At 38.4% G+C, this 27,083-nt stretch overlaps 1 protein-coding gene and 1 long non-coding RNA gene across 3 annotated transcripts in view; one reads left to right on the forward strand and one right to left on the reverse strand.

The window, feature by feature from the left end:
* The window catches only part of LOC115222140 (eukaryotic translation initiation factor 2A), a 44,893-nt gene that overhangs the window by 17,529 nt on the left and 281 nt on the right, over nt 1-27,083 (forward strand). Inside the window, exons 1-17 of one of the 2 annotated variants that reach the window (XM_029792277.2) lie at nt 6,050-6,205; nt 9,368-9,434; nt 10,521-10,595; nt 11,002-11,117; nt 11,599-11,689; nt 12,619-12,701; nt 13,137-13,228; nt 13,958-14,069; nt 15,852-15,962; nt 16,374-16,442; nt 18,424-18,525; nt 19,748-19,922; nt 21,795-21,955; nt 23,073-23,180; nt 24,455-24,507; nt 25,053-25,160; nt 26,228-26,293. In XM_029792277.2, coding sequence (XP_029648137.1) covers nt 6,178-6,205; nt 9,368-9,434; nt 10,521-10,595; nt 11,002-11,117; nt 11,599-11,689; nt 12,619-12,701; nt 13,137-13,228; nt 13,958-14,069; nt 15,852-15,962; nt 16,374-16,442; nt 18,424-18,525; nt 19,748-19,922; nt 21,795-21,955; nt 23,073-23,180; nt 24,455-24,507; nt 25,053-25,160; nt 26,228-26,293 — 1,617 coding nt within the window. In that variant the 5' untranslated portion in view covers nt 6,050-6,177. Of the gene's footprint in view, nt 1-6,049; nt 6,206-9,367; nt 9,435-10,520; nt 10,596-11,001; nt 11,118-11,598; nt 11,690-12,618; nt 12,702-13,136; nt 13,229-13,957; nt 14,070-15,851; nt 15,963-16,373; nt 16,443-18,423; nt 18,526-19,747; nt 19,923-21,794; nt 21,956-23,072; nt 23,181-24,454; nt 24,508-25,052; nt 25,161-26,227; nt 26,294-27,083 lie in introns of those variants that run through there. The other variant, XM_036511279.1, reaches the window with a different exon arrangement.
* On the reverse strand, nt 26,165-27,015 carry LOC118767167. Its single transcript, XR_005003072.1, has 2 exons — nt 26,731-27,015; nt 26,165-26,622 (listed from the first exon to the last, which is right to left on the reverse strand). It is a non-coding gene; the product is annotated as an uncharacterized LOC118767167 (long non-coding RNA).

Below are 27,083 nucleotides of genomic sequence, written 5' to 3' on the forward strand. Positions count from 1 at the left end.
CAACGCGGCACTGACATCGGCCACATTCAGATAGTGCCACTGGCACAGGTATCACAACTACAATTTCTAAGGAAGACATGGGATGAGGTAGTAAAGCATGACCTTCGAATGTTGGGCCTCACAGAGGCAATGCTGAGAGACCAAGACCTCTAGAGATATGCCGTAACTGCAAAGACCCATCAAGCCAAGTGAAATCACAGTCATGGCTGATGTAACCGACACCTTTTGAGTGTTGAGCCTCATGGAGCAAAGTGGTTGAGCTGCTTTCAAATGTTGGGCCTCACAGAAGTAATGGCTGAGACCTTTGACATTATGTCGGGCTTGAGAAGACCCATCAAGCCATGTAAAATCACAGTCATGGCAGATACTGGTGTCATGCAAATGGCACCCGTGCCAGTGGCACGTAAAAAGCACCCACTACACTCTTGGCATGATTGGCATTATTAAGGGCATCCAGCTGTAGAAACCATGCAAAAACAGACTGGTGTCTGGTGCAGCCTTTCAACTTACTAGTCCTGGTCAAACCGTCCAACCCCACCAGCATGGACAATGGACATTAGATGATGATGATGATGATACATACACACACACATATATATATGTATATATATATGATTGATTTCTTTCCATTTCTGTCCACCCAATCCACTCTCAGGGCTTTGGTCAGTCCAAGGCCATAGTTGAAGGCACTTGCCCATGGTAACATACAGAGGGACCGAACCAAGAATCATATAGTTGAAAAGCTAACCTATGGGTTCAATCCCACAGCTTGGTATCCCGAACAGCTGCCTTTTACTACAGCCTCAAATCAACCAAAGTCCTCTGAGTTAAATTAGGGGGAGAGGAAACTGTATAGAAGCCTGCCAGGTAGATTGTAACTGTAATTTAAAAAGTACTACCTCATTACATTTGATTTTATTTGTTTCACTCATTGGACTGTGGCCATGCTGGGGCACTTAGAAGGATTTTAGCTGACCAAATCGACCCCAGGAATTATTTTTTTTAAAGCTTGGTACTTATTCTATCAGTCTCTTTTGCCGAACAACTGATGTATAGGGGTGTAAACGAACCAACACTGGTTGTTAAGCAATGGTGGGGTGACAAACACAGACACGTGGTTACCACATAGTGTAATATCAATGGTGGAACACAGAGCAATCCAGTGATGCCGCACAAAGAAAATTGTCTCAATTCAACAGGTCAACTACTGGGAGAGGCTGAGAATATTTAGACTCTACTCCCTGGAACGGAGACAGGAAAGATATGCATTGATAGACATCTGGAAAATCCTAGAAGGACTTGCACCAAACTTTGGCATTAAAAGTTATACAAACACCAGAACAGCACACAACTGCATAGTGCCAAGAATTGCAACATCGACATTAAGATACGGACCAGATACTGCAACAGCTTGGCTTTCAAGAGCCCACAGCACTTCAATATCCTCCCAAAAAGCCTGAGAGACCTATGTGGGGTAAATGCAGGTGGATCTACTCATGTCATGAGTTGTGGATGAACCTACCTTGTGGCAAGAAATGCAAATGAGGGCAGCAGTATCAGACTCCCTCATTCACCAAAATGCTACACATCACAAGAGATTTCCATCTACCAAATCTACTCACACAGCTTTGGTCAGTCCAGAACTACAGAAGACACTGGCCCTAGGTGCCACACAGTGGGACTGAACTTGGAACTATGTGTTTGGCAAGTAAACTTCTTACCATACAGCCAACCCTGAAGAATGACTTCTAGCTAAATGAGAAGCTAGCTAAAGTAAAGATGTAATCATGGCCTGTCCACCTAGCTAGTGAGGTGGCTTCACTTGAAAGCTACAGACTTAACCTTTTAGCATTTAAACTGACCATATCTGGCCGAAATATTCTCCCTCTTTTATGGTCAAAGAAGCCAGATCCAACGTCTCACACCTACCCTACGATGCCATTCTAAATATATACAATTACATCACTGAAATCTCAAAGCTACAAGATAATGCATGATTAATTCAAAATAATATAAATAAGTAAGCAATACATTTGACAGAGTAACCTGAATGCTAAAAGGGTTAATCGCTTTAAGTTTTGAGTCAAAAAGATGTAATGCTCCACATTTTTGGTTTCAATTACATATATTGAATAACAGTTTGACTGAGCTTCACATAGTTTTGATGATGTGTAAAACATCCACATCATCAAATGTTCGGAAAGATTTCGAAGCATGCATATATGTGTGCCATCATCATTCTGCATCCATTTCCATGCTTTCGTGTGTTGGACATTTCAGTAGGATCCAAACAGATGGGAGAGACATGTCAGACTCTGTCTAACGTCTCACTGATCAAATCTTTTCTCTTCTCAAGGATGGCATGGTAAGGTAAGGAGAAGAGATGACAGGGGGGGATGAGAGGATGAGAGCAAATAAGATATTTACAGAGGAAAGAAAGGGACTGAGCATACGGCACAGATTGGATGCTTTATTCTCGTCAATGGGTTGCTTGGTACAATGAGTAAAAGAAATGTGGGGCGGAGATAAGAGGGTATAAAATTGGTGGGGTGAATAGAAGGGATGGCGGAGTGGAGAGTGGAGGCAGAGAATAGGCAAGAGGCAATATGGGGTGTACATTACTCCATTACTTTGACAAATATTTCACCAAACTGGCACAGAAATTTGGGTCTTCTGCAGCTCTGTATATCAGCAGCTGACACCTTGTATGTGTCTATGTGTGAATCTCTCTCTCTCTCTCTTACTCTACCTATCCCTCTCTCTCACTCCATCTATCCATCTCTCTCTCTCTCTCACTCCATCTATCCATCTCTCTCTCTCTCTCACTCCATCCATCCACCCCTCTCTCTCTCTCACTCCATCCATCCACCCCGCCTCTCTCTTTATTTTATGTATATATGTATGTGTGTAAATATATAGTGGAGAAGTATATATATATCACATAAAGTGCAGCTGAGGCTGTGTGGTAAGAAGCTTGCTTCTGAACCATGGGGTTCTGGGTTCAGTCCCACTGCATGGCACCTTGGGCAGGTGTGTTTTCTACTATAGCTTTGGGCTAACCAAAGCTTTGTGAGTGGATTTGGCAGACGGAAACTGAAAGAAGCCTATCAGATATATGTATATATCTATGCGTGTATGTCTTTGTGTTCCTGTTTCTCCCTGACAACCGCTTGACAATCAGTACTGATGTATATATGTCCCTGTAACTTAGCAGTTCAGCAAAAGAGATTGATAGAATAAGGACCAGGCATTTAAAAAAAAACTGGAGTCGATTCATTCAACTAAAAAAAAGAAAAATACTTCAAGGCAATGCTCCAGCATGGCCACAGTCTAATGACTGAAACAAGTAAAAGATAAAAGATGTATATGTCAATCTCTTTTGCTGAACTGCTAAGTTACAGGGACTTAGATACACCAGCACTACTTTTCAATAAAGTTTATATATACATGTGTGTGCGTGTGTGTGTGAGTTCCCAAAACACTTGATGCTTTGGGAACCAGACAAAAATTGCTGCAGCTCGGCTGGGATGTGGTACCCCACCCTCCATATTCACCAGATATTGTTCCTTCGGATTTCCACTTATTTAGGTCCCTGCAGAATAGTCTTAATGGTAAAAATCTCAATTCCTTGGATGACGTCAAAAGATACCTTGATGAATTCTTTGCCATGAAACCACCTCAATTCTGGGAAGAGGGTAATTTCAAGTTAAAGGAAAGATGGAGACACATTGTGCAACAAAATGGTTCATATTTGGTTGATTAAAAATGTAATCGCAAGTATTTATTGACCTTTGACTTTCCTTTAAAAATCGGCATGAACTTTCCGGACAACCCAATAGCATCAATAGTGTTTCTTCCTGGCACAAAACCAAACTGCATCTCATCTGGGCTAATTTGGCTAATTCCTTTTTTAATTAGTAGACCTGTTTCCTTCTTACCTCATAATCTCCTTCGTTTTGGCTGTGTCTTGTGACCATTTGGTTGGGAAGCAGGCTTTTTTAACCACACAGCCATTCATGTTCCTATTCTGTCAATCAATTTGGCATGAAATTCCAGAAACTGTCATTGAAATCATTTCCAGTTTATATTAATCTCGTCTGTGGACAGAAAGTATTGAAAACATTTATGTTACACTTTGATTTGTTTTGACTTTTGTGTGGCACTATCTTTTGTTTTTTTTTACTTGTTTCAGTCATTGAACTGTGGCCATGCTGGGGCATTGTCTTGAAGGGTTTTAGTTGAATGAATTGACCCCCAGTACTTACCTTTTTAAACCCTGATACTTCTTCTATTGGTTTCTTTTACCAAACCACTAAGTTATGTGGACATAAACAACCAACACCTGGTTGTCAAGCAGTAGTGGAGGACAAAGACACACAAAAAAAAAAAAAAACACACACACACAAGAGGAACAAAAGTCATGCCTTTTTGAAGTGGTCAGCTGCCCAGCAGATGTGATTGTACAATTAAAAGTTCAGGATAAAGAGAACATCATCATCATCATCCTTATCATCATCATCGTGTAACGTCTGTTTTCCATGCTTGCATGGGTAACATTTATGGCAAATAAATGTGGAACTTACAGTACTTGTACCCTGACTATAAATTCCCATTTGTACCTATAATCTTAGGTGTATTAGCTTATGTTCCAATAATTTTACACAAAAGCCTAAAAGTGCTAGATTTTTTCAGAGAAAGAGCAAGAGAAACTGACATAGATTCTTGTAATCCAATCTGTTAGTGGCAAAGTGAAGGTTTGTAAGACATTCCAAAGATTCTCCATCTGAGATTCTTTTGGTGAATAGAGGCACACACTTGGATGTGTGCATCGACAGCTCAACCAACGCACCAACTCCACCACAAATCAGGAATTCTCTCAACTCAACGAGTCTTGTCACTTTGTTAGCATCCGGCTCAAACTGTTTTAAGAACTTAAATAAAACTCAAGAAAAAACATACATATAAAACAGGCTTCCCCCTCTACTAAAACAGCTTACAAGACTTTGGTCAGCCTGAGACTATAGCAGAAGATATTTGCCCAAGATGCCACACCATGAAATTGAACCCAGGGCCATGTGGTTGGGAAGCAAACTTCTCACTACATGCTCACACTCGTGCCTATATATATATATATATATATATATAATACAAAATAAGAAAATGGAGGAATACACTTTAATCAATAATCAACTACCAGATAATACCCATTCACATAATTTATTAAACCACTACATATGAACATTAAGGTCAAACACAATAATACAGAACAAAACAGTGCACATCAATGAGTAATATGATACAATAAGTACAATACGTATAAATAAATATAAATATAAACTAGATATATGTTATCCCATAGAGGGTTACACTCACAACCCCTATCTCAATTTATATATATATATAATATATATATATATATATATACATATTGAGGAATTAAAAGAAAAAACTAATAACGACTGGAGACGAAGCTGATGTAGCTATAGAATATGTTTGACCCCTTAAGATGAGGTTCCAAGAAAATTATAATTCTATTAGCAAGAATTCATGTCAGACATTGTATTTTGAGTTAATCCCTTGACACTAAATGCAGTTTATATATTAAATTAAATCTTTTTATTCTCTAAACGATTATATTTTCCTGTGCCAATAAATGTGCAATGCTGGATATGTATTCTTTGAGTTATTTCAGGCTTTGAACTGAAGCAGTGCCGATGTACCACCTTGAAGGGTTCAGTAAATGAAATTAGCTCCTGTGCGTAATGTCAGTCTCTCTCTCTCTCTCTTTCCTTTTGAACTTAGTAGTATTTGTGCCATTACCTTGGTAAGGCGAAGGCTGAATTTTAGAGATGAGGTTAGAATAAGATCAAAACTTTGTCAGAGTTGTCCCCCTTAGAGGCAGGAAAACTGAAAATTCAATTAGTTGCGGACCGATATCGATTTTAATTTTTTTCATCACACACAACATATATATATTCCTAGTTAGCTTTTTAATTCTCATTGCATTAAATACGTAATTAAGAACATATCTACGACTTCAAGAATTTAACACACGACAAACTGCAAACCTAATTCCTTTGCCAGCCTTTTAGAGTCAAGTCAGGTAAGAAGCGACTCTGAAGGAAGATTCCAAGTCACGTGAATTCTCGTTTCTTTTTCACGTTACGTGGGAACAAGATGGCGATGCCCATACCGAACCTGGCATGTGAGTCCAACTTTTCAGTTTTCCCTTCGATATTTATTTATATATATGCATACAGCTTGTAAATTTAACCTTTAAACGTATTTCTTAATATGCTGGCCATTGATGGAATTTTTTTCGAAAAATTTTTTCCTATATTAGATGTAAATTTAAATATGTATGTGTGTGTAATATACATACACACACATGTATATATATACACATGTATATATATATATATATATATATATATATATATACACGCACATATATATGTGTGTTTCTGTGTGTGTAGTGTTGAGTATAATTCCTTGTTTAAAATTTTGTCAATCAATCGTGAATAATTAAATCGGCGCACTTTGGCCAATAATTCTTGTAATTGTTGGAGAATTTATTGGTTTATGTTCTATTGTTACCTTCATAATTATAGTTAAATAATTGGTGTATAATATTTACCCCATATCTGGTAAATAATTACATATCGGTGATAAGACTAGTTTAGGCCTTCTTTTTTTGTGTGTGTATTCTATCGATTTCTAAGATGCAAATTCTTCCACAAGAGAAAAATTGAGATTATATGACATTGGTGTCATCTGTGCTTTTAGCTGCTTAATTGAACTTAAATGTCTACAGAGGCGAAGAGAAATTGGTTCGTCTTTGCATATGTATATATACATATGCATGTGTGTGTGATGTAGAGAACAAATTTCCTGTTTATAGTTTTCTCATAAATCAAATTATACTCATTCATTATTGTGTAATTATATTCCGCTGATGCAGAACCACAGATTTCTGCCCCCGCCCTCCCCCACCGACTTTGGATGATTATAACTTTCAGAAAAATGGATATTTATTTTTAATGATTCGAGATTTTACTGAAATATCTCAATTTTGATTAGAAACGTGGTCAAGTTGTCGAATTTGTACCTAAATAACCACCTCCAGTACAAAACGGTTAGGGACCACGTAAGAACGATTTGTCACATTCTAATAATGACATGCATTTTTCTAATAAATCACCATTTTTCTAATAAATTTCCAAATAAATCACCATTTTTCATAAGTGAACTAAAATTAATTCAACTGAGTCAATTCCCAACATAAGACATTTTTTCAGCCATAAAGTTTTGCACTTGAGAATTTTTGTAGTCATTCGGTGATTCGACACGTGTTTTACATAATACTTTATGCGCTAATAAGGAACCTGTGGTTACTAATTACACCGAATAAATTATTGTTTAATGGTATATTTTATTAACAACGTAGCACCACACTTAAGAATTTTTGCAGGCATTGAGTAACTGCAGCATGTCATTCATTCCGGTACTACTTGAGAACAGTGGTCCCGGTGTGCGCACTCGCGCATCCGCGCTAGCTAGTCGTGACTAGTCGATCCTACAACGACTACCTAGCAAAGTAAATAATTTTTGTTAAACAAAGTAAATAAAACAAAAACACAAAGTAAATAATTTTTTAAACAAAGTAAATAACACAAAAACACAAAGTAAGGATCGACTAGTCATGACTAGCTTGCGCGACTACGCGAGTGCGCGCACCGGGACCACTGTTCTCAAGTAATACCACCATTCCTATAATGGTCCTCTACGTTTTATGCTGGAGGTCGTCGTTAATCGAATGACACATGTCTAGTAAGATTCAAATTAGTTGATTACACGATCAGCTGGTATCAGCGCCATATGTTCCTTGCAGCTAAAAGTATTCTCGTAAGTTTTAAACCTTTTAAGTTAGCAACGTGTAGAATTGGTAAATGGGTCGTAAAACTAAGATATGATTTATATCTAACCCACGTTAGATATTTGGCCTTGCGTGGAACATACTCTTGCATCTCATATTAAATCAACTTTTGGTGAATGGATTAGTTACTGGGATTATAATCTCAGAGGATGTATATTCAGACTATTCAACTGGATTTGTGTGCCCCGAGGTCTCATGCTCATCATTATCTTTGCTCAAAACAACCTGTTTTTTTAACTCTAGATCAGCTTTGATTATTCCTGTGGTATGTAGTTAGCTAAATGTCCTGATGACTGGGAATGTAGAGATAGTTACATGCTGATAGACTGAAGATGTAATTGATCTATTTGATTAAATGCATCTGAGCACACAGACACATCTTCACAATTTTACGTCTGCTTTCTAAGTTGGCATGGGTCGGATGAGTTGTCATGGACTGAGTTGTCTCCCATTTGGTGCTTGTGTATGTCATTTGGTTTGGATTCATTTGCCAACCACTTAACAGAATGGTTGACAATTGAATGATTGTTATTGGCTGTTGAATGATAACTAGTTTGTTTGGTAGGTTGTGATGGAGATGTGTTATGGAAAATTTCCCACGAAATTTTCTAAAAATAAGTGCAAACATTTACATTGTATATGTGAGGATGATAGAGGAATAACCTGGCTTAGAATTTTCTGCACACATTTTTGCCTATATTCATAAATCAAAAATAATATATTATATGGCTATGTACATGTAGCGTTGTAGAGGTGAGGAAGTGTGGTCACTTACAAGAGAGAGAGAGTAAAGGAAGAGTGTGTATGTGTGTGAGACGTTAGAAAAATTGTGAAATTTAGCCCAAACACCTTTTATCTATCTATCTATCTGTCTGTCTATCTATTTACCTGTCTGTCTGTCTCTCCCCAAATTGAGAGAGTGAAACAGGTAAACTGCAGGCTACGTATGTTTCTTAGCTAGTTGAATCTCTTGACTTAATAGTTATGCAATGAGCTGCCTTCCAGATGGCGAATCGTCAGGCTGAGATCACCTTGATTAAATGAATGTTTCATTGTCTCTTGGAATTTCCAAGTCAGCTTCACCACAGTGGTGTGTTGAACTGAATGGGGGAAGCCAGGAGTAGAAAATATATAAAAAAAATAAAACCCAACAAAATGGTCAAGATTTCATGGAAAAGGGTGAGATTGAAATATGCAAAAGTTGGAGTGGGTTACAGTTGAGGATTAGGAAGAAAAAATGAGAGAGAGAGAAGGGAAGAGAGAATAACTGACATGCTGGATATGAATAATGATTGACCAGTAACTTTCAGACTGGAATAACCGTGTTTGGTATTCACAAATTCTTTCATTTCATTTTCGTAACTTAAACCAATGTCTTAAAAAACAGTTATGAGTTTAGAACGATAACATAAATGAAATTTCATTTTGCAGTGCGTGGATCAGATGGCGTCTGGGTCCTTCAGGGTTCCCCTAACAAAACCAAAGAAGTGTTTCGAGGGTAAGTTTTAATTTTACCCTTTTTTTTTTATTTAACAGTTGTCGCATACATTAACATTTATAGTGTTCAAGCATGTTTGTAGTTTAAATATTTTATAGGGACACACATATCTGAAATTAAGGTACCAGCTCTGCTGAAGATAAGATTGGAAGTTAAAATCTTGTTGTGGCAATAATACAGGGGTGGGGCTTAAAGATCTCTCACATTGTGAATGAACATAAAAAGAAAACACAACCGTCCAGGAAAAAAATTATTGTTTCTGAAAAGTATATAAAAAAACAGTATATGTATGTATGTATGTATATATGTATATATATACATGTATATATATCAAATGGAAATTGTAGTTGTGATACCTGTGCTGGTGGCATGTAAAAGGCACCATCCAAATGTGGCTGATGCCAGTGCCGCCTTGATTGGCTTCCATGCCGGTGGCACGTAAAAAGCACCAACCGATCGAGGTCGCTGCCAGCCTCCTCTGGCACCTGTGCCGGTGGCACGTAAAAAGCACCCACTACACTCACGGAGTGGTTGGCGTTAGGAAGGGCATCCACTTGTAGAAACACTGCCAGATCAGACTGGAGCCTGGTGCAGCCTCCTGGCTTTCCAGATCCCTGGTCGAACTGTCCAACCCATGCTAGCATGAAAAACAGACGTTAAACAATGATGATAAGCATTACATTTGACAGAATAATCTGAATGCTAAATGGTTGGGGTATATTGCTTTGTTTGCAGTCTTAATTCATCATCACCATTGTCTAATCACCCAGCAGAGTGGACTTGATTAACTGAATTTAAATGAAACTTGCTGTTTTCAGTGGAATGGTTACATACAGGAATGGAAATCAAGCAGAAAAACAGATTTCTGCCTCATTTTATAAGCATTGGGTGTAAAACTTTGACTTTATTATTTGTAAAATAGATTTAAATCAAAATGAAATACAAATTCAATTTGAAGAATTTTCTAGAGTGCACATATCAACACCAGTTTGTTACGATGGAAATTTACTCTTTTATGTCTTTGATTCCATTGCTGAAAATTTGGATAAGATTTTTCCCCTCTATAAATGCTTATTTTTTATTCAGGGATTACAAAACAGAATGTCGTGCCATGGCCTTCTCTATGAATGGGCAATATTTTGCCTGGAGTGATGAAGATGGGTAAGAATTCAACCATTTATTTATTGGCTTTGGATAAATTTATTTCTATCAAATCTTATGTAACTATTTTGCAATTTAAGATAGATTTCAATATTTTATTCTACCTGTTTAAGGGACTAAGAATAAAGAAGCAATTTCTTCTTTCCATTCTAACCTGATGATAATGTGAACTTGTTCCTATATATATTCTTCACTACAAATCCTGTAAATTATTCCTCGTTTTTGTCTCTCGTTTTTGCTAACCATGTGACTGCAGTTAATGGAAGTGACTGTCTCACTTACTCCAGCTCCCTCTCTCCTCTCTCATACTCCCTTTCTTTCACTCTCTCCTTCCCCCAATAACCTAAAGTGTAATGTGTTAACGAACAACCAAGCGGAATTATAATGTGGATTATTTTAATTTCAGTATCAAAGTTATGAAAACAAGCAACTATGAAAAAGTGATAGCAATTGAGAAGTCCAGGATATCTGGACTTGCGTTTTCCCCTCTTGGAACATACCTCATTTCTGCTGATATCTCAAGTAAGCATACATTGGTTTGTGCGTCTATATTCACCCATGTACATACATCATCATCATCATCATCTTTTAACGTCCGCTTTTCATGCTAGCATGGGTTGGACGATTTTGACTGAGGGCTGTCGAACCAGATGGCCGCACCAGAGTTTCTACAGCTGGATGCCCTTCCTAACGCCAACCACTCCGAGAGTGTAGTGGATGCTTTTACGTGCCACCGACACAGGGGCCAGTAAGGTGACGTTGGTAACGATCACGCTTGAATGGTGCTCTTTTACGTGCCACCGGCTGCTTTGGTAACGATCACGCTCGGATGGTGCTCTTGGCACCCTACTCGCACGGGCGCTCGGATGGTGCTCTTGGTACCCTACTAGCACGGGTGGCACCCTACATTTGCAAATAATAATTTAAAGTATCTTGTTTTTAACAATGCTTTTGATTGATATGGATTCCTTTTAACAGCCAGTTTTTGACTTTATTATTTCAGGTCAAAAGAAAGATGTTCCCAACCTGTGTATTTGGGAAACAGCCACAGGGAAATTGTTGAAAGGATTCTTCCATAAAAGGATGTCTGATTGGTAAGTTTGAATTGCATTAATACTCATCATCATCATCACCATTGTCTAATGTCTGTTTTCTATGCTGGCATGGGTTTGACGGTTTGACAGGAGCTTTTAAGGCAGAGAACTGGCAGGGACATTAGCACACCGGGCAAAATGCGTAGCCGTATTTTGTCTGCAACTACGTTCTGAGTTCAAATTTCTGCTGAGGTCGACTTCGCCTTTCATCCTTTCCTCTCTTCTTCCATCACCAATCACTTTATACAATCTCATGATGATGATGATGCTGTGCTTCCTCTCTCTTGACATCTGGTAAATCCACCATTACTTCTATTATTAACATCAGTACTTCTCATTAGCCATCCATTTCTTCTTTTATCTTATATCTCCTGGAGTCTGACAATCTGGTAGTATTTAATGGCGCCAATATATCATACTCTCTGCTAAGCTTTACTTTGCCTTTCATCCTTTCGGGGTCGATTAGATAAGTACCAGTTACGCACTGGGGTCGATATAATCAATTTAATCTCTTTGTCCTTGTTTGTCCCCTCTATGTTTAGCCTCCTGTGAACAATAAAGAAATAAATATATCATACCCTCCCACATAGACAACTTCAGACTAACACACGAGTTCACTACATCACTACGGACTTGTAGAAATAATTATTTTAGATTGTTAATGAGATTTTAGCAATTAATGATTATTTCTGTTGTATCTGTTAATGCTGGATATTTTTAAATAACCATTTTCTTTTTAGCCTGGGAGAGAATCATTCTGTTATATGCTAGACATAAACATTGCAAAAATACAAGTCTTTGATAAAAGACTCAATCTATGAATTTATGTTTAAAAAAAAGATAATCTACCTGGCAAAGCTTTGTTTTTTTGAAAGACAATGTACTGAAAACTTCGTTTTATTCTTTAATCCTCGTATTTTCTTTTCAAGGAAGCCCAGTTGGACTCCTGATGATAAACTGATGGTCCGTCTACACAACAATGATGTTGAGTTTTACGAAAATGGAGATTTTGGTATGTTGACATAATGTTTTATTGTAGAACTTAAATTTATGAAATAAAGAAAGAGTTAGTGTATTAATGCCATTATTGGCTCAACATTTATTCAGTGCTCATCAAGTATTTTAATTATTTTTACAATCTGATTAATTACAATACTTCAAATGAAATGTTGAGAAAAATTTAAATTTCAACACACTTTATATTTTATTTCAAATATTTTCCAGATTATAATGAAATAAAAAAAAAATTATTAATAATGTAACGAGCATAGTTTTACTTTGTTTATTTCTCTCGCTACTCTGAATTTATTAAGTATCATTCTGCTGGATAGAAGCTTTTCTCTCCACCATTCTAACACAGGATTCATTATGAAGAAACGATGTTGATTAGACTTATTACACATCTTTTGAATGAAACAATAATTTGACATTTTGATTTTTGTTGTAGATAATCCAAAGACACGTCTTCATGCTGCAAAGATTTCTGAATATGCTTTTTCTAAGAGCGACCACGTTGCCATCTATATTCCTGGGAGCAAAGTGAGATTTTATCTTTATGCCATGTTTGATATTTTACGACCATTATATTTGAAATAGTTCTTTTTATTTTACATCTGTGTGTGAAACCTGACATTGTTGAGTCTGTTTGAATAACAGCTTGTAAGATAGTTGAACAGCAGACTTATGCTGGGAGAGCAGTGAAAAGTACGGTTATGTTAGAGGGACGTTAAGACAAATGTTAAATTGGAGGGTCAGGTTCAGCCAGGTGTTAAATTGGAGGGTTAGGTTCAGACAGGTGTTAAATTGGAGGGTCAGGTAGATTGCAGTTGAGATAAATATTACTGGTATTAAACAACTGGTATTAAACAATGTTTTTGAGACTATCATTGATGCCGGATTGTTCTGATTAACAAAATAATTTTCATTATTGGCTCTGTCCAATTAACTCTTTAATAGGTTCTTTAATTAAAATTATGAGAATTTGTGTAATTGAATGTTGGATTATACAAGAAAACTGTAGTCAGTGCTGTCTGTTGCAGCATGGCACCTTCCAGTAACACTGGTAGTTACTCAAAACAAAACAAAAAAACTCATTGATTATATTTCTTTTTTAAGCAAAATATATTTTCTAAATGGTTTAAGATGTAAATTGTAACAAGATTTGTAAAATGGTTCATTGAACCATCTTTAAATTTGGATGTAGTTGTTAGTTGGAGAATTTCTTTTATGATTTCATCAAATCGTTATTTAATCTTCTTTGATTTTTAGGGTCAGCCATCAAATATTCGAATCTTCAAGCATCCCAACTTCAATGGGTGCCCCTTGGCGAATAAGAGCTTTTTCAAAGCTGACAAAATTACAATGTTTTGGAATAAAGCTGGTGAGTGTAGATGTTTGTATGTGTGAGTATATATAAATAAACTGTTTTAAAATATTTTATTTTCACCATTTAATGCCTTTATATTTTTGTACAGCTTAGACGAGTCTTCAGGTCTTCTCCAGCACAGAATCTTTGCTGTGATCACATCATCATCATCATCATTTAACGTCCGCTTTCCATGCTAGCATGGGTTGGACGATTTGACTGAGGTCTGGCAAACCAAACTCCAATCTGATCTGGCAATGTTTCTACAGCTGGATGCCCTTCCTAATGCCAACCACTCCGAGAGTGTAGTGGGTGCTTTTACGTGCCATTGGCATGAGGGCCAGTGTGGTGGTACTGGCAACGGCCATGCCCAAATGGTGCTTTTTACGTGCCACCTGCAAAGGAGCCAGTCCAGTGGCACTGGCGACGACCTCGCTCGAATGTTTCACGTGCCACCAATACAACTGCTAGTAAGGTCATGCGGTAACGATCACACTCGAATAGTGTGTTTAACGTGCCATCGGCACGAAGGCCAGCTTGTTGCTCTGGCAACGATCTCACTCGTATGGTACTCTTAGTGCTTCACTAGCAATGGATGCCAGTCACCGAGTTTGATTCCGACTTCGATTTCACTTACCTCAACTGGTCTTCGCAAGCAGAGTTTAGTGTCCAATGAAGAAAAGGCATGCATAAGTGGACTGGTTACACCCCTGGCATAGGCCACAAGGTTATGGTCACACTTGTGCTTGCTGAGTCTTCTCAAGCACAGCATATTTCCAGAGGTCCCAGTCACATTCCATCTTTTTCATGAGATTCAGTTTCTTCAGATCAGTCTTCACATGTCTCCCATTATTTTTTTTTTGTGTAGATCCATTCCTCTTTGTTTTTCTTCACCCGTTGGTCATCCTGCATTTCAACACCTCTCATGTCCAGCCTTTCTCTGTCCACTGGTCGTCCATTGTTTATGCACACAAACAATGTATACAGCAGAGCATGTTTGCCGTCCCTTTTTTTCCCCAACCTGCACACATTCTCTGCATTCTACACCTGTTTCACTACCATGCAACATTGTACTTCCTACACAACCTTGCCCAGCACGATTTGGTCCTCCATAACAAAATGCAAGAAGCTGTGCTGGAAAAGCTTCATCCAGTCTGAGTTAAAAATCTCGAATCTTCTCAAGAATTCTGGTTTAATTCTTGTTTCTAATTTCATTATTTTCAAGTGGTCATCTTCAGTTTTTATTTTGTTTTTATTGCTTTTACTCTTTTACTTGTTTCAGTCATTTGAGTGTGGCCATGCTGGAGCACCGCCTTTAGTTGAGCAAATCGACTCCAGGGCTTATTCTTTGTAAGCCTAGTACTTATTCTATTGGTCTCTTTTGCCAAACTGCTAAGTTACGGAAACGTAAACACACCAGCATTGGTTGTCAAACGATGCTGGGTGGACAAACACAGACACACATACACACACATATATATACACAGACATATATACTACAGGCTTCTTTCAGTTTCCATCTACCAAATCCACTCACAAGGCTTTGGTCGTCCTGAGGCTATAGTAGAAGACATTTGCCCAAAGTGCCATGCAGTGGGACTGAACACAGAACCATGTGGTTCCTAAGCAAGCTACCTACCACACAGCCACTCCTATGCCTACTCATTCATATATTTTGCTCACCCATATTACTTTTTCTGTCTTTCTTGCCACTATTTTCTTAAATCTATTTTGAAGAACTAAAAGTAATTTTAGAACCATTAATCCATATTTCCTCTGTTTTACCCTTCTTCTCAGGAACCGGTTTGCTTGTGATTACATCAACAGAAACTTCAGACAAGTCATATTATGGAGAAACTGGCCTTCATTACCTGAGTATAAAAGGTGAAGGTTGCCTTGTACCCAGAGGTAAATATTTTCATTGAAAAATATTCTTTCCAGTATAACACACAGGTTAATGCTTGCTTTAATTTAATTCTTTGTCCTGCATGACTTCCTACGGGATTTATTGAGGAATGAGACATTCAGTAAAGGGGTTGGTGACAGGAGGGGCCTCCAACCATAGAAACTATGTCCAAAAATGGAACTCACCTGCAAGGCATGGAATCCATCAGCAGTGTCATAAGTCATCCATCTAGCAGGGTAACAGCTCTAAATTACAGAGTGGAGATGGATCTACAGTCCTTGTCACATTGAACAAGTTATCCTTCCAATCCGTTATGGAAAAATGGACGTAAAAATGAGGAAGATTGGAGTAACTTTAATGAATTAACCACAAAACCTTGATATTTTAAAATAAATAAATTACTTTACTTTCAGCCAAAGATGGTCCTGTCTACTGTGTGGAGTGGCATCCCAATTCTACCCAATTCTGCGTGGTTTATGGTTGTATCCTTTCATTCACTTCTATTTTCAATTGCCATTAAATAAACTTTTATCAAATTATTTTCTCTTCTTTTGTACTGGTTGTGTATGACCCCTACCTAAATCTTGTATCCCTTCTCATTTCTTTAATGTTTATTCCCCAAGTCCCCACTCAAGGCTTTCTCTAATACTTTTTCTTCAAACCAACATCCTTTGGGAAACATTCTCCTTTATGATTTTCTCTCAACACCTGACCTTCAAAAGCTCAACTTGATATTAATCCTAATAACTATTTCCATTTTCTTCAGGTGGGCATTCAAAATCAATGGAGGATTTCTCTTTAGACTAAATTATAGATGAAAAATGTACATTGATATAGTTTTTCTTTTGCTGTAGGACACTATTTGGTATAGTTGAAATTTTGAAGATATTTAATAATCTTTTCTCCTCTAGGCACAAGGCCCGAAATTTTTTGGGGGCGGGGCAGTCGATTAGATCAACCCCAGTATGTAACTGGTACTTAATTTATCGACTTCAAAAGGACAAAAGGCAAATTCGACCTCGGCGGAATTTGAACTCAGAACGTAACGGCAGACGAAATACGGCTACGCATTTCGCCCGGCGTGCTAACGTTTCTGCCAGCTCGCCGCCTTAATACATGAAATACTGTTGGTCATTTCACCTGGTGTACCAGCTCACCACTTTAAAGATGTTTGATAATAGTGTTTAAAATGTTATTGCCTTGGCCATCATAAAAATAACGGAGCTGCTTTACCATATTTGGAATTACAGATTTAAACGAAAATGTATTTTTAAATATAAAAAAATAAATTGTAACATCATGCAGCAGATGTAAATGAATTTCACTGTCACACTGTTGGAAATTCTCTTTATTAAGATGCTGCTTATTGGATAAGCTACAACTTTTTTTTTACCTTTTCAAGCCATGCCTGGCTCATTAGGGCCGGTTTCCCGATTTCCTTGGCATATAGGTTATCCACCTGGATGGGACGCCGGTCCGTTGCAGGTGAGCTGCAGGAGGAAAGAGTGAGAGAAAGTTGTGGCGAAAGAGTCAGCAGAAGTTTTGCCATTACTTCCTGCCAGAGCTGCGTGGAGCTTAGGTGTTTCGCTCATAAACACACACATCGCCCAGTCTGAAATTCGAACCCGCGATCCCTCGACCGTGAGTCCGCTGCTCTAACCACTAGGCCATGTGCCTTCACTACAACTGTAGGTGTACAAGACTTAAATATCTTGTCTGTATCACAATATTGGGACAGTTTGTTCCTATCTCCTTATTTGTATGTTTCCAAATATCCCAGAGAATCATGTTTTAATTCTTTTCAACTATTTCTGGGACGTACTTGTTTAATATTTCAACTTACAAAAGGTTCATTTCATTAATTATTTCCTGTTAGAAGTAGTTGTCTACTCTGTCATGTTGTATCATGACGTGGTCAGTATGAAGTGTCCAAAAAGAATGAGGCTAATGTCCTCATCAACTTTACTACCATACTTACACCATTCAGATTTGATATTTCACCTCTGTGTTTTTCCTGTAAAAACTGGTTGATAGATACTTTGCCTGATTTAGCAATTATCGGATCTTTATTTTCTCATTTTTGTTGAGTTCTTTGGAACCAGATGTAGCTCTATCATGTATTTGAGTTAAAGATTGTTCATGAAGAGGTTTTCTTCTTTTTTTTTAACTTGATTGTATTTTTGTTTGTTATAGTTTCTTGAAGTTTTTTTTCACATTCTAGGGTTTTCTTTTAAAGAATATATCGTTAGATTGCCTTTTTATGTATTTTCTTTCTCTATTGGATGCAGTATTTTTTGTCATGTTTTGCCTGTCATAATTTTGTTTCTCTTTTGTCTAAGTTTTTCTCTTAATCCCAGGCAAATTGTTTTTAAATAAGTTATTTGATAAGACTCTATCTTTGTATGCACTTCTATTTAAATGTTTTGCTGTGATCCAAAGTTCTTCCTTAACCAGACATTCCAGTTATGCCAGCCAAAGCTACCCTCTACAACTTAAAATGTGATCCTGTATTTGACTATGGAACTGCTCCACGGAATTCAGCCTTTTATAACCCACAGGGAAACAATATCCTTTTGCGCTATACTTCACCTTTCTGGAGAATGTCTTTCCTTAGAGATATGTGATGATAATTATTAGAGCCCTGTCAATTAGAGAGGTTCTCTATGTAGATTAGATATCTTAAATATCTAGTTGAGTGTTTTGTTGTTTTGGAGATTTCCTGTTTGAGTCAACATTGTATTTCATCTGAGAGAGAGAGAGATGTTAAGTAAGAGTAATCCGCTCGCAAAACTTTGGCCGTCCTGAGGCTATTCCAGAGTGCCATGCAGTGGGACTGAACCCGGAACCATGTGGTTGGGGAGCAAGCTTCTTACCACACAGCCACGCCTTTACCAAAATAATTTTTATATTAATTACATAGACTCTGGATTACTTCTAAAACTGATGGAGTTACAAGCTTTGCCTAATTATAATTATATTCAGTTTGGGAGAGTGTTAGACTGAAGATCTAAAGGCCCCCGGTTCAATCCTGGGTTTCGGCATCTGGCGGCTGATAATATTTTTGACCGTTGCCAGCGCCGCCCCGACTGGCCTCGTGCTGGTGGCACGTAAAAAGCACCACCCGTTCGTGTCCATTGCTAGCCTCGCCTGGCCCCCGTGCTGGTGGCATGTAAAAAGCACCACCCGTTCGTGTCCGTTGCCAGCCTCGTCTGGCCCCCGTGCCGGTGGCACATAAAAAGCACCATCTGTTCGTGGCCGTTTGCCAGCTCTGTCTGGCACCTGTGCGGGTGGCACGTAAAAAGCACCCACTACACTCACGGAGTGGTTGTCGTTAGGAAGGGCATCCAGCCGTAGAAACACTGCCAGATCTGACTGGGCCTGATGAAGCCTTCCGGCTTCACAGACCCCAGTTGAACCGTCCAACCCATGCTAGCATGGAAAGCGGACGCTAAATGATGATGATGATGATGATGATGGATGGTTATAATAGTCAACCTCCATTTCATTATTCCTTTAAAATTAATAGATATTTGATAACTTTATTTTTAATTTAATTAGTGAATTTTATTGCTGAAGTTTTAAATAATTTCTGAAAATTCATCTTCATCATCATCATTTAACGTCTGCTTTCCATGCCGGCCTGGGTTGGACAGTTTGACTGGGGACGGGCAAGCCAGGTGGCGGCACCAGGCTCCAATCTGATCTGGCAATGTTTCTATAGCTGGATGCCCTTCATAATGTCAACCACCCCGAGAGCATCAAAATTATTTTTCCTTTACTTGTTAACTTTTGTGTTTGGCTGGATTTGGTAATTTGCAAGGTGATTTGGAATTCTGGGATCTTCAGCAACAGAAACTGATCAGCTCCACTAAAGCAATGGATACGACACATTTTGCTTGGTGCCCTGATGGTGTTCACTTTATCACAGCTACTATGGCTCCTCGACTCCGTGTTGGTAACGGGTAAATACTTTATCATTATTATTATTTTGTTTTGTATTTGCATTGGCAAGATGTCCCTTCAATTTGCATGAAAGTTCATCCCAATTATTTTATCAAAATTCTTCATCTAAAAAAAAAAAACAATGGCAGCAAAAACGAAAGGATGGATGGTGATGGTGACTGATTCTTACCTACGTCACCAATGATGACAAAAGTAAAGGCACAGCTACAGCAGTGGAGGTGCAATGGCCCAGTAGTTAGGGCAGCGGACTCGCGGTTTCAATTCCCAGACCGGACATTGTGTGTGTTTATTAAGCGAAAACACCTAAAGCTCCACGAGGCTCCAGCAGGGGGTGGTGGCGACCCCTATTGTACTCTTTCGCTCCAACTTTCTTTCACACTCTTTCTTCCTGTTTCTTGTCCCCCGACTTCCTACACAACCGCTGAGCCTGGATGCACATTCGTCCGTCCGTCAATGCTCTCGGTGTCGGAGGTTGACCTGCTTTCTCTTCTGCGGGTCTTACGAATAGCAAAGGACCATGTTTCGGACTTCTCCCATCTTGCAAGCTCTGGGACAAAGACCGTTCGCTCAACAGCAACAACAACATGGCAGATAAAGAGAACAAAGCAAAACTTGTCGACCATCTCCTCCACACACCTTTACATCATTTCAGCCGCTGACAACAACATCAACAGAAATAGCACCACTGATTAATACAAAACCCAGCTGTCTCACTTTGACCAATATGCCTGCTCAGAGCAGGTTTGTTGTTGGTTATGATGTCTTTGTTAAAGCAATGACTGCTATGCCTAAACTGCTGAAACTGAGTCTTTTGCTAATTCAGGCAAAGGTATGCGGAAAATATGATAAGGTAACTAAGGGAGGATGAAGAGGAAACTGTTGCTCTACCAGAACCCATTAACAACAAACCAGGAGGTGTGTAGCAACCTACACTTACATAGGATGAAAGAAAAAGTAGATGGGTGGAAAGGCCAAATCCGGCTCAAATAGAATTCTGTTCTGACACAAAGGACTCTAAAAATTGAAGAATTAATTCTGATAATCTCATATCTTGGCTGATGTGTGGCAAAGGTAAGGATGGCAAACATATTGGTTGATAGCAGTTGGCTGGCATTGAAGAGGAGACCCAGATATTTGACATTTGTAAGTTTTGCAATGAGAATTAGAGGAGTAAAGGAATGGTGTTCTTGACCCAAACAGAACAGGACAGAACTGAAGCCATTCCTGACCTAATTCACTTGTCAGAGATAAAACCCATTTGTATATGCTGGTAGAAGACTGAAGGCCAAGGTGTCACATGTATGGCTTTTTGTCCACAGCAGAGGCCAAACGAAAGGTCCCCCCCCCCCCCACTGCTGTCATTATCACAACTTGAATAATATGAATGATAGCAGGCAACTACAATGACAGCAACAATTGCGAAAGTAAAATCAGTCCCAGCTGTGAAAGCAAGAGCAACCGTAAAGAGCTGGGCTGACTAAAATGGAGAACAGAACCCTTATGACACAAAAATCCTCCATTTCTACAAAATACCATAAAACATTTAGATTACTTGGGTTTGTCCTGCAATGAGGGAAATAAAGATGGAAATTAGCAAACTGTCCCTGTAAGAAGGGAGAAAGAAACGGGAAAGGGACAAAACAAATCTACACTCACAAAAAGGTGAGAGATTGAGAGGGAGGAAATATCTAATTTTAAATTGATGTGATCCCTAATAATTACTGGAAACTCCTATGGTTGGCCCCCTTTTACTACAGCAGAAAAAATATTTATTCAATTTATGAAAAAAAAAAATTAAGTTTAGAAAATGACTAATTTTTGATATTTGAATTTGGCCAACCTTTGGATATTTCTTTTTTATTTCCTTTCAGGTATAAATTGTGGCATTATACTGGAAGTGTTTTGGCTCAGTTGGAAGTAGCGTCTGGGAAAGAATTATGGGAGTCACTATGGATGCCAGATATGGATGGCAAATTCCCTTCGAAGCCTATTGTGTATAAGAAGGTACCATCTTCAATACCAGGACAGACAGGTGTTTGTACATTTTATTACTAATTCATTAGCAGGGCATACAAATTTCTTTTTTAAATATTACTTTTAATATTTATAGCCATTTTCTCGTTACAGTAATAACTTGAAATGGCTTCCATGTAAAACTCTCTCAAAACATTGCATATTTTTTTCCATTCTACCATGGCTTTCTCTTTTGAGAGAACCTCTACAATCTTTTTTATCTTTTACTTGTTTTAGTCATTTGACTGTGGCCATGCTGGAGCATTACCTTTAGTCAAACAAATCAACCCCAGGACTTATTCTTTGTAAGCCTAGTACCTATTCTATCGGTCTCTTTTGCTGAACTGCTAATTTACAGGGACGTAAACACACCAATATCAGTTGTCAAGCAATGGTGGGAAGACAAGGGCTTCTTTCAGTTTCCGCCTACCAAATCTACTCACAAGGCTTAGGTCAGCCTGAGGCTGTAGTGGAAGGCACTTGCCCAAAGTACCATGCAGTGGGACTGAACCTGGAACCATGTGGTTCGTAAGCAAGCTATTTACCATATAGCCACACCTGCAAACTCCTTCACATCAACCCTTCCATCGTAGAAAAGAACACATTGGGTAAAACGTGGCCTCAGGTTCCATTACACAACCTGGTGAAAAGAGGGATTGTTTATGACCGAAATTCCTGTCATCACAAGTCTGCTCAGTCAGTGCTGACATCAGCCTAAACACCCATCACCAACTTAGACGATATTATATCTCGTATTTTACTTTTAATATATTTCTGTTTTTTAGGTCGAAGGGGGTCATTTAGATCGTATGTTTCTTGTAGGGTACCTTTTGAAGCCTTTCTTGTCCAATATTTTATGAGGACCCTTTAAGACTTGACAGGGTTTTATATTTCTTTACTTTTGTAGGACTTGAATTCTTTTGCTAGTTTGGCAGAAGAAAGTCTTCTGCTCAAGGATTCTGTTTAGCTATTCACACATTCAACTTATAATTATTAAACACATTGGCTGCTTTCTCATTCGTTGGAGAGTCTCTGGCTTTTGTTGTGCTACTCTGAGAAACAATTACATACTTTAATAATTGAAACTAAAATTTCTTACGTTATAAATTTGAAATTTATTTTAAATATATTTGCAGTGAAGCCTGTTGCTGCCTATCGCCCTCCACACGCTCGCGGTCAGCCGGCTTCGGATTTTAAGCTACATGAATTTGAACCTCCTTCCAATAAAAAAATTCCAGGTCTTAGTGAGTAACGTGTTTTTTCCTTAATATTTCTGATTTGTTTGAACAAAATGTAGGAAGATGAAAGTTTCTAACTCAGATTTGAAATAAGTTACTAGGAATAAACTTCTCAGTGTAGTTTGCCGAGTCAAATTCTTCTGCAGCTATTGGCTGTGACATATTAGCCAATGGATAAGATATTTATTTTAGCCATTGTCTTGTTGTGCTGTTGCTGTCAACCTGGCTACAAATATAGTGAGTTCATGGCTCGCAGGACGGCCTGCTGTGCTTACCTTGGATTGTAGGGTGACCTGCTGTGCTTGAGGAGACCTATTGAGTCAAGTACATCAACATCAAAATAAAAATCAAATGGTGCCGGTGACACGTAAAAAGCACTGTCTGAACGTGGCAGATGCCAGCGCCATCTGACTGGTGTCAGTGACACGTAAAAGCACCAACCGATCGTGGCCGTTTGCCAGCCTCCTCTGGCCCCTGTGCCGGTGGCATGTAAAAAGCACTGTCCGAATGTGGCAGATGCCAGCGCCACCTGCCTGATGTCCGTGTCGGTGGCACGTAAAAAGCACCAACCAATCGTGGGCGTTGCCAGCCTTCTCTGGCCCCTGTGCCGGTGGCACGTAAAAAAAACATCCACTACACTCACGGAGTGGTTGGCATTAGGAAGGGCATCCAGCTGTAGAAACATTGCCAAATCAGACTGGAGCCTGGTGCAGCCTCCTGGCTTCCAAGACCCCGGTTGAACTGTCCAACCCATGGAAAACGGACATTAAATGATGATGATGATAGCTGACATGTCTTAGAAAAGCTGCCCAAATCTCTTATAATCTCTTGTGTAATTGTAAGCTGTGAAGTTTTAAGGCATTGTTTTGCAAAACTACTTTACATCAGTTTGAAATATTTGGATAATGACCTGTGTTATGTTTCTGTACTTTAACTTTGAAATTTAAAGACTCAAAGACAAAATTATCATTTTAGTAACATGCAGCATTTAAAGTGGATTATTTATTTTGTTTCTAAGATACTTTCATGAGTGAAAGTTTAGCAGTGTGGCCCAAACGTGCACTGTATTGGGTAATTATCGAACATGTGCAGACGTTTATCATGACCTCCTCAACCAACACTAAGTATGGAGAGCAGATGTGGAATGACAGTCATGGCTCTCTATCAACTCAGAGACAACAATTTTCAGAAAAAAAAAATATATAATTTTGAAGTGTAATGTTCAATGATAATTTAAACTAAATTTGGCATAAATGAAGTTTTTGAAATCTTCTTTACAGATTTTGTAGACACAGGAAAAAAAGGTAATAAGAAGGCTAAAGCTCAGAAACAGGTAAATTATTTTTTTTCTCTAAACACTCCATATTTTAATATAATGATTTCTGGTAGTGGGAAAAGGAATATATAATTATGCAGTTTCTAATTAGTGCAACTCATTATGGTTTTGAAATGAAGAATGATATTGTTTAACCCTTTCGTTACTGTATTTTGAGATGCTCTGTGTTTCTTTCATTTAATTTTAAATATAAAAAAATATTTAGTAAAATAACTTAGTTATCATTCAGCTAGTGTTAGGAACATTAATTGTGACTAAGGTTTGGTGGAAGACTTTGATTCAGAACTTATGAAAACAAGACATTTGTACTCAGAGGCAGAAACGGTTTCAGCCGGGTTGGTAATGAAAGGGTTAAAGTTCTACACAGCTCTGAGTTGAGATCTGGTTCATCATGGTTTTTTTCCCCCCATATTCTCCAGTTGTCTGGAAGTAGTAAATTCCAACTTATGCAAATTAACCACTAAGTAATTGCCTGTAACAAAACTGAAAGTCAAAAATGGTGATAAACAACAACAATATTTTCTTTTATTTTTTTTTATTAGATTCAACAAGCTAACATCCCTGGATTAGCACCGATCACTGTTGAAAAGAAAACAAATTCTGAATCTGGCGATTTTGATAAAGATAAGAAAATAAGGAATTTAAAGAAGGTAATCACAAAACTTCATTTTTATTTTCTAGTTTTATTTTCCTCTGTGAGTCTTTGAAATTGGTTGGGGGGTGGGTGATGTATTTTGTTATGAGATCCTTTAAGATTAACGCTAGAGCTAAAGAAAAGCCATTTATGCCAAGTAAAATATTCAGTCATTGGGTTGTAGAGATGTCTGCCCAGAGGCACCGGTTTGTAGAATGGAGAAAGAAAGTTTAAGTGGTGAACTTTCTTTGCATGCTTTTACGTCGTGTGGAATTGGAAGCAATGCAGAATATGAGTTGCAGAGCCTCGGTTCTGGAGAGGTGGGTAGATTTCTACAAGGTTAGCAGTAACGGTCTTGATAAATAACCAGAACACCCATTTGCCATTTGGGAAGTGAGAGAGAGAGAGAGAGAGAGAGAAAGATAGCAGACCATGCAATGCATCTCAGCATACTTTACTTTCCTATTGAATGTTCCATTTGGTGAGGAGTGCCTTTATCCAGATGTTATAATCAGAATGATGCCAGTGCCGCCTTGACTGGCATCTGTGTGGGTGGCACATAAAAAGCACCAACAGATTGTGGACGTTGCTAGCCTCATGCCGGTGGCACGTAAAAAGCACCCACTACACTCACGGAGTGGTTGGCATTAGGAAGGGCATTCAGCTGTAGAAACACTGCCAGATCAGACTGGAGCCTGGTGCAGCCTCCTGGCTTCCCAGATCCCCGGTCGAACCGTCCAACCCATGCTAGCATGGAAAATGGATGTTAAATGATGATGATTTCACTTGTACATGAGTAACAACTGCAAGTGAACCATTTTTGGAGGGTCACAAGTGGCTCGTCCCATCCTTCAAGCTGTCTTGGATTACTCAGGGGAAGCACATTTGCTGGTAAAGTTACTTACCGTAAAATCATCAGAACTGCAACTAAGAGGAAGACTTGAAGTATCAGAATGTGTGTGTTTTTGAGAGGGTAATGTATTGTGGGTTGCAATGAGTGGGCAACATGCAATATTGTTGAAATGGGTTAACTTTTTTTTTTGTTGGAAACCTTGTTTTGTAATTTTTTTTGTTTTTTTGTAGAAAATTACTCAGATAAACAAGCTGAAAGAGCAACAGAAAACTGGCAAAAAACTCGATGACACTCAGGTAAGAATGATTTCATTGTTTAGAGTTGGTATTGAAATGACTTGGAGAATCACTACCCCCACCCAGCTGGGGTTTTTTTTTCCTCTAGCAGTAGGCAGATCAGACAACACTTTTGATTTTTCTATTTCATTCCTTTGGAGAGATGGTTTCTTTAAGAGGCAGTGTAAGGAGATGCTTAAGGGAGGTTGAGAGTAATTCAGTTATGAACGTAGAAACCCTTACACAAACTCCATTTTAATAAGGATATTTCAGTGTACTTTATTGTTTTTGCTATCATCTTCAGCTTCCTACTTACTTTTTCCCAGATGCCTGGATGCACCAGTTTCAATCTCTCCCCACCATTCTTCACATTCATGTTTTCCTGCCACATAACAAATGCATTTCATACAATCTGCCCTTCAGTAGGGGGAGATCTTGTTGGTAGAGCTAACAGCTACCTCAACTTTTTCCCCACTATTTTAACTGTGGTTGCTATACTTTAGCTAATCAGGTTATTCCAGTATCAGGCGAGCTGGCAGAAACGTTAGCACACCGGACAGTGGTATTTCGTCTACCTTTACGTTCTGAGTTCAAATTCCGCAGAGTTCGACTTTGCCTTTCATCCTTTCGGGGTTGATAAATTAAGTACCAGTTATGCACTGGAGTTGATATAATCGACAATCTGTTTGTTTGTCCTTGTTTGTCCTCTCTGTGTTTAGCCCCTTGTGGGTAGTAAAGAAATAGGTTATTCCAGTATCAGAAGTAATCAACTACTTCCAAAGAGTCTTTCAAGCATTTGCAAGAATTTATT

The sequence above is a fragment of the Octopus sinensis genome, linkage group LG19 (genome assembly GCF_006345805.1).
Source record: "Octopus sinensis linkage group LG19, ASM634580v1, whole genome shotgun sequence".
NCBI classification, from domain to species: domain Eukaryota; kingdom Metazoa; phylum Mollusca; class Cephalopoda; order Octopoda; family Octopodidae; genus Octopus; species Octopus sinensis.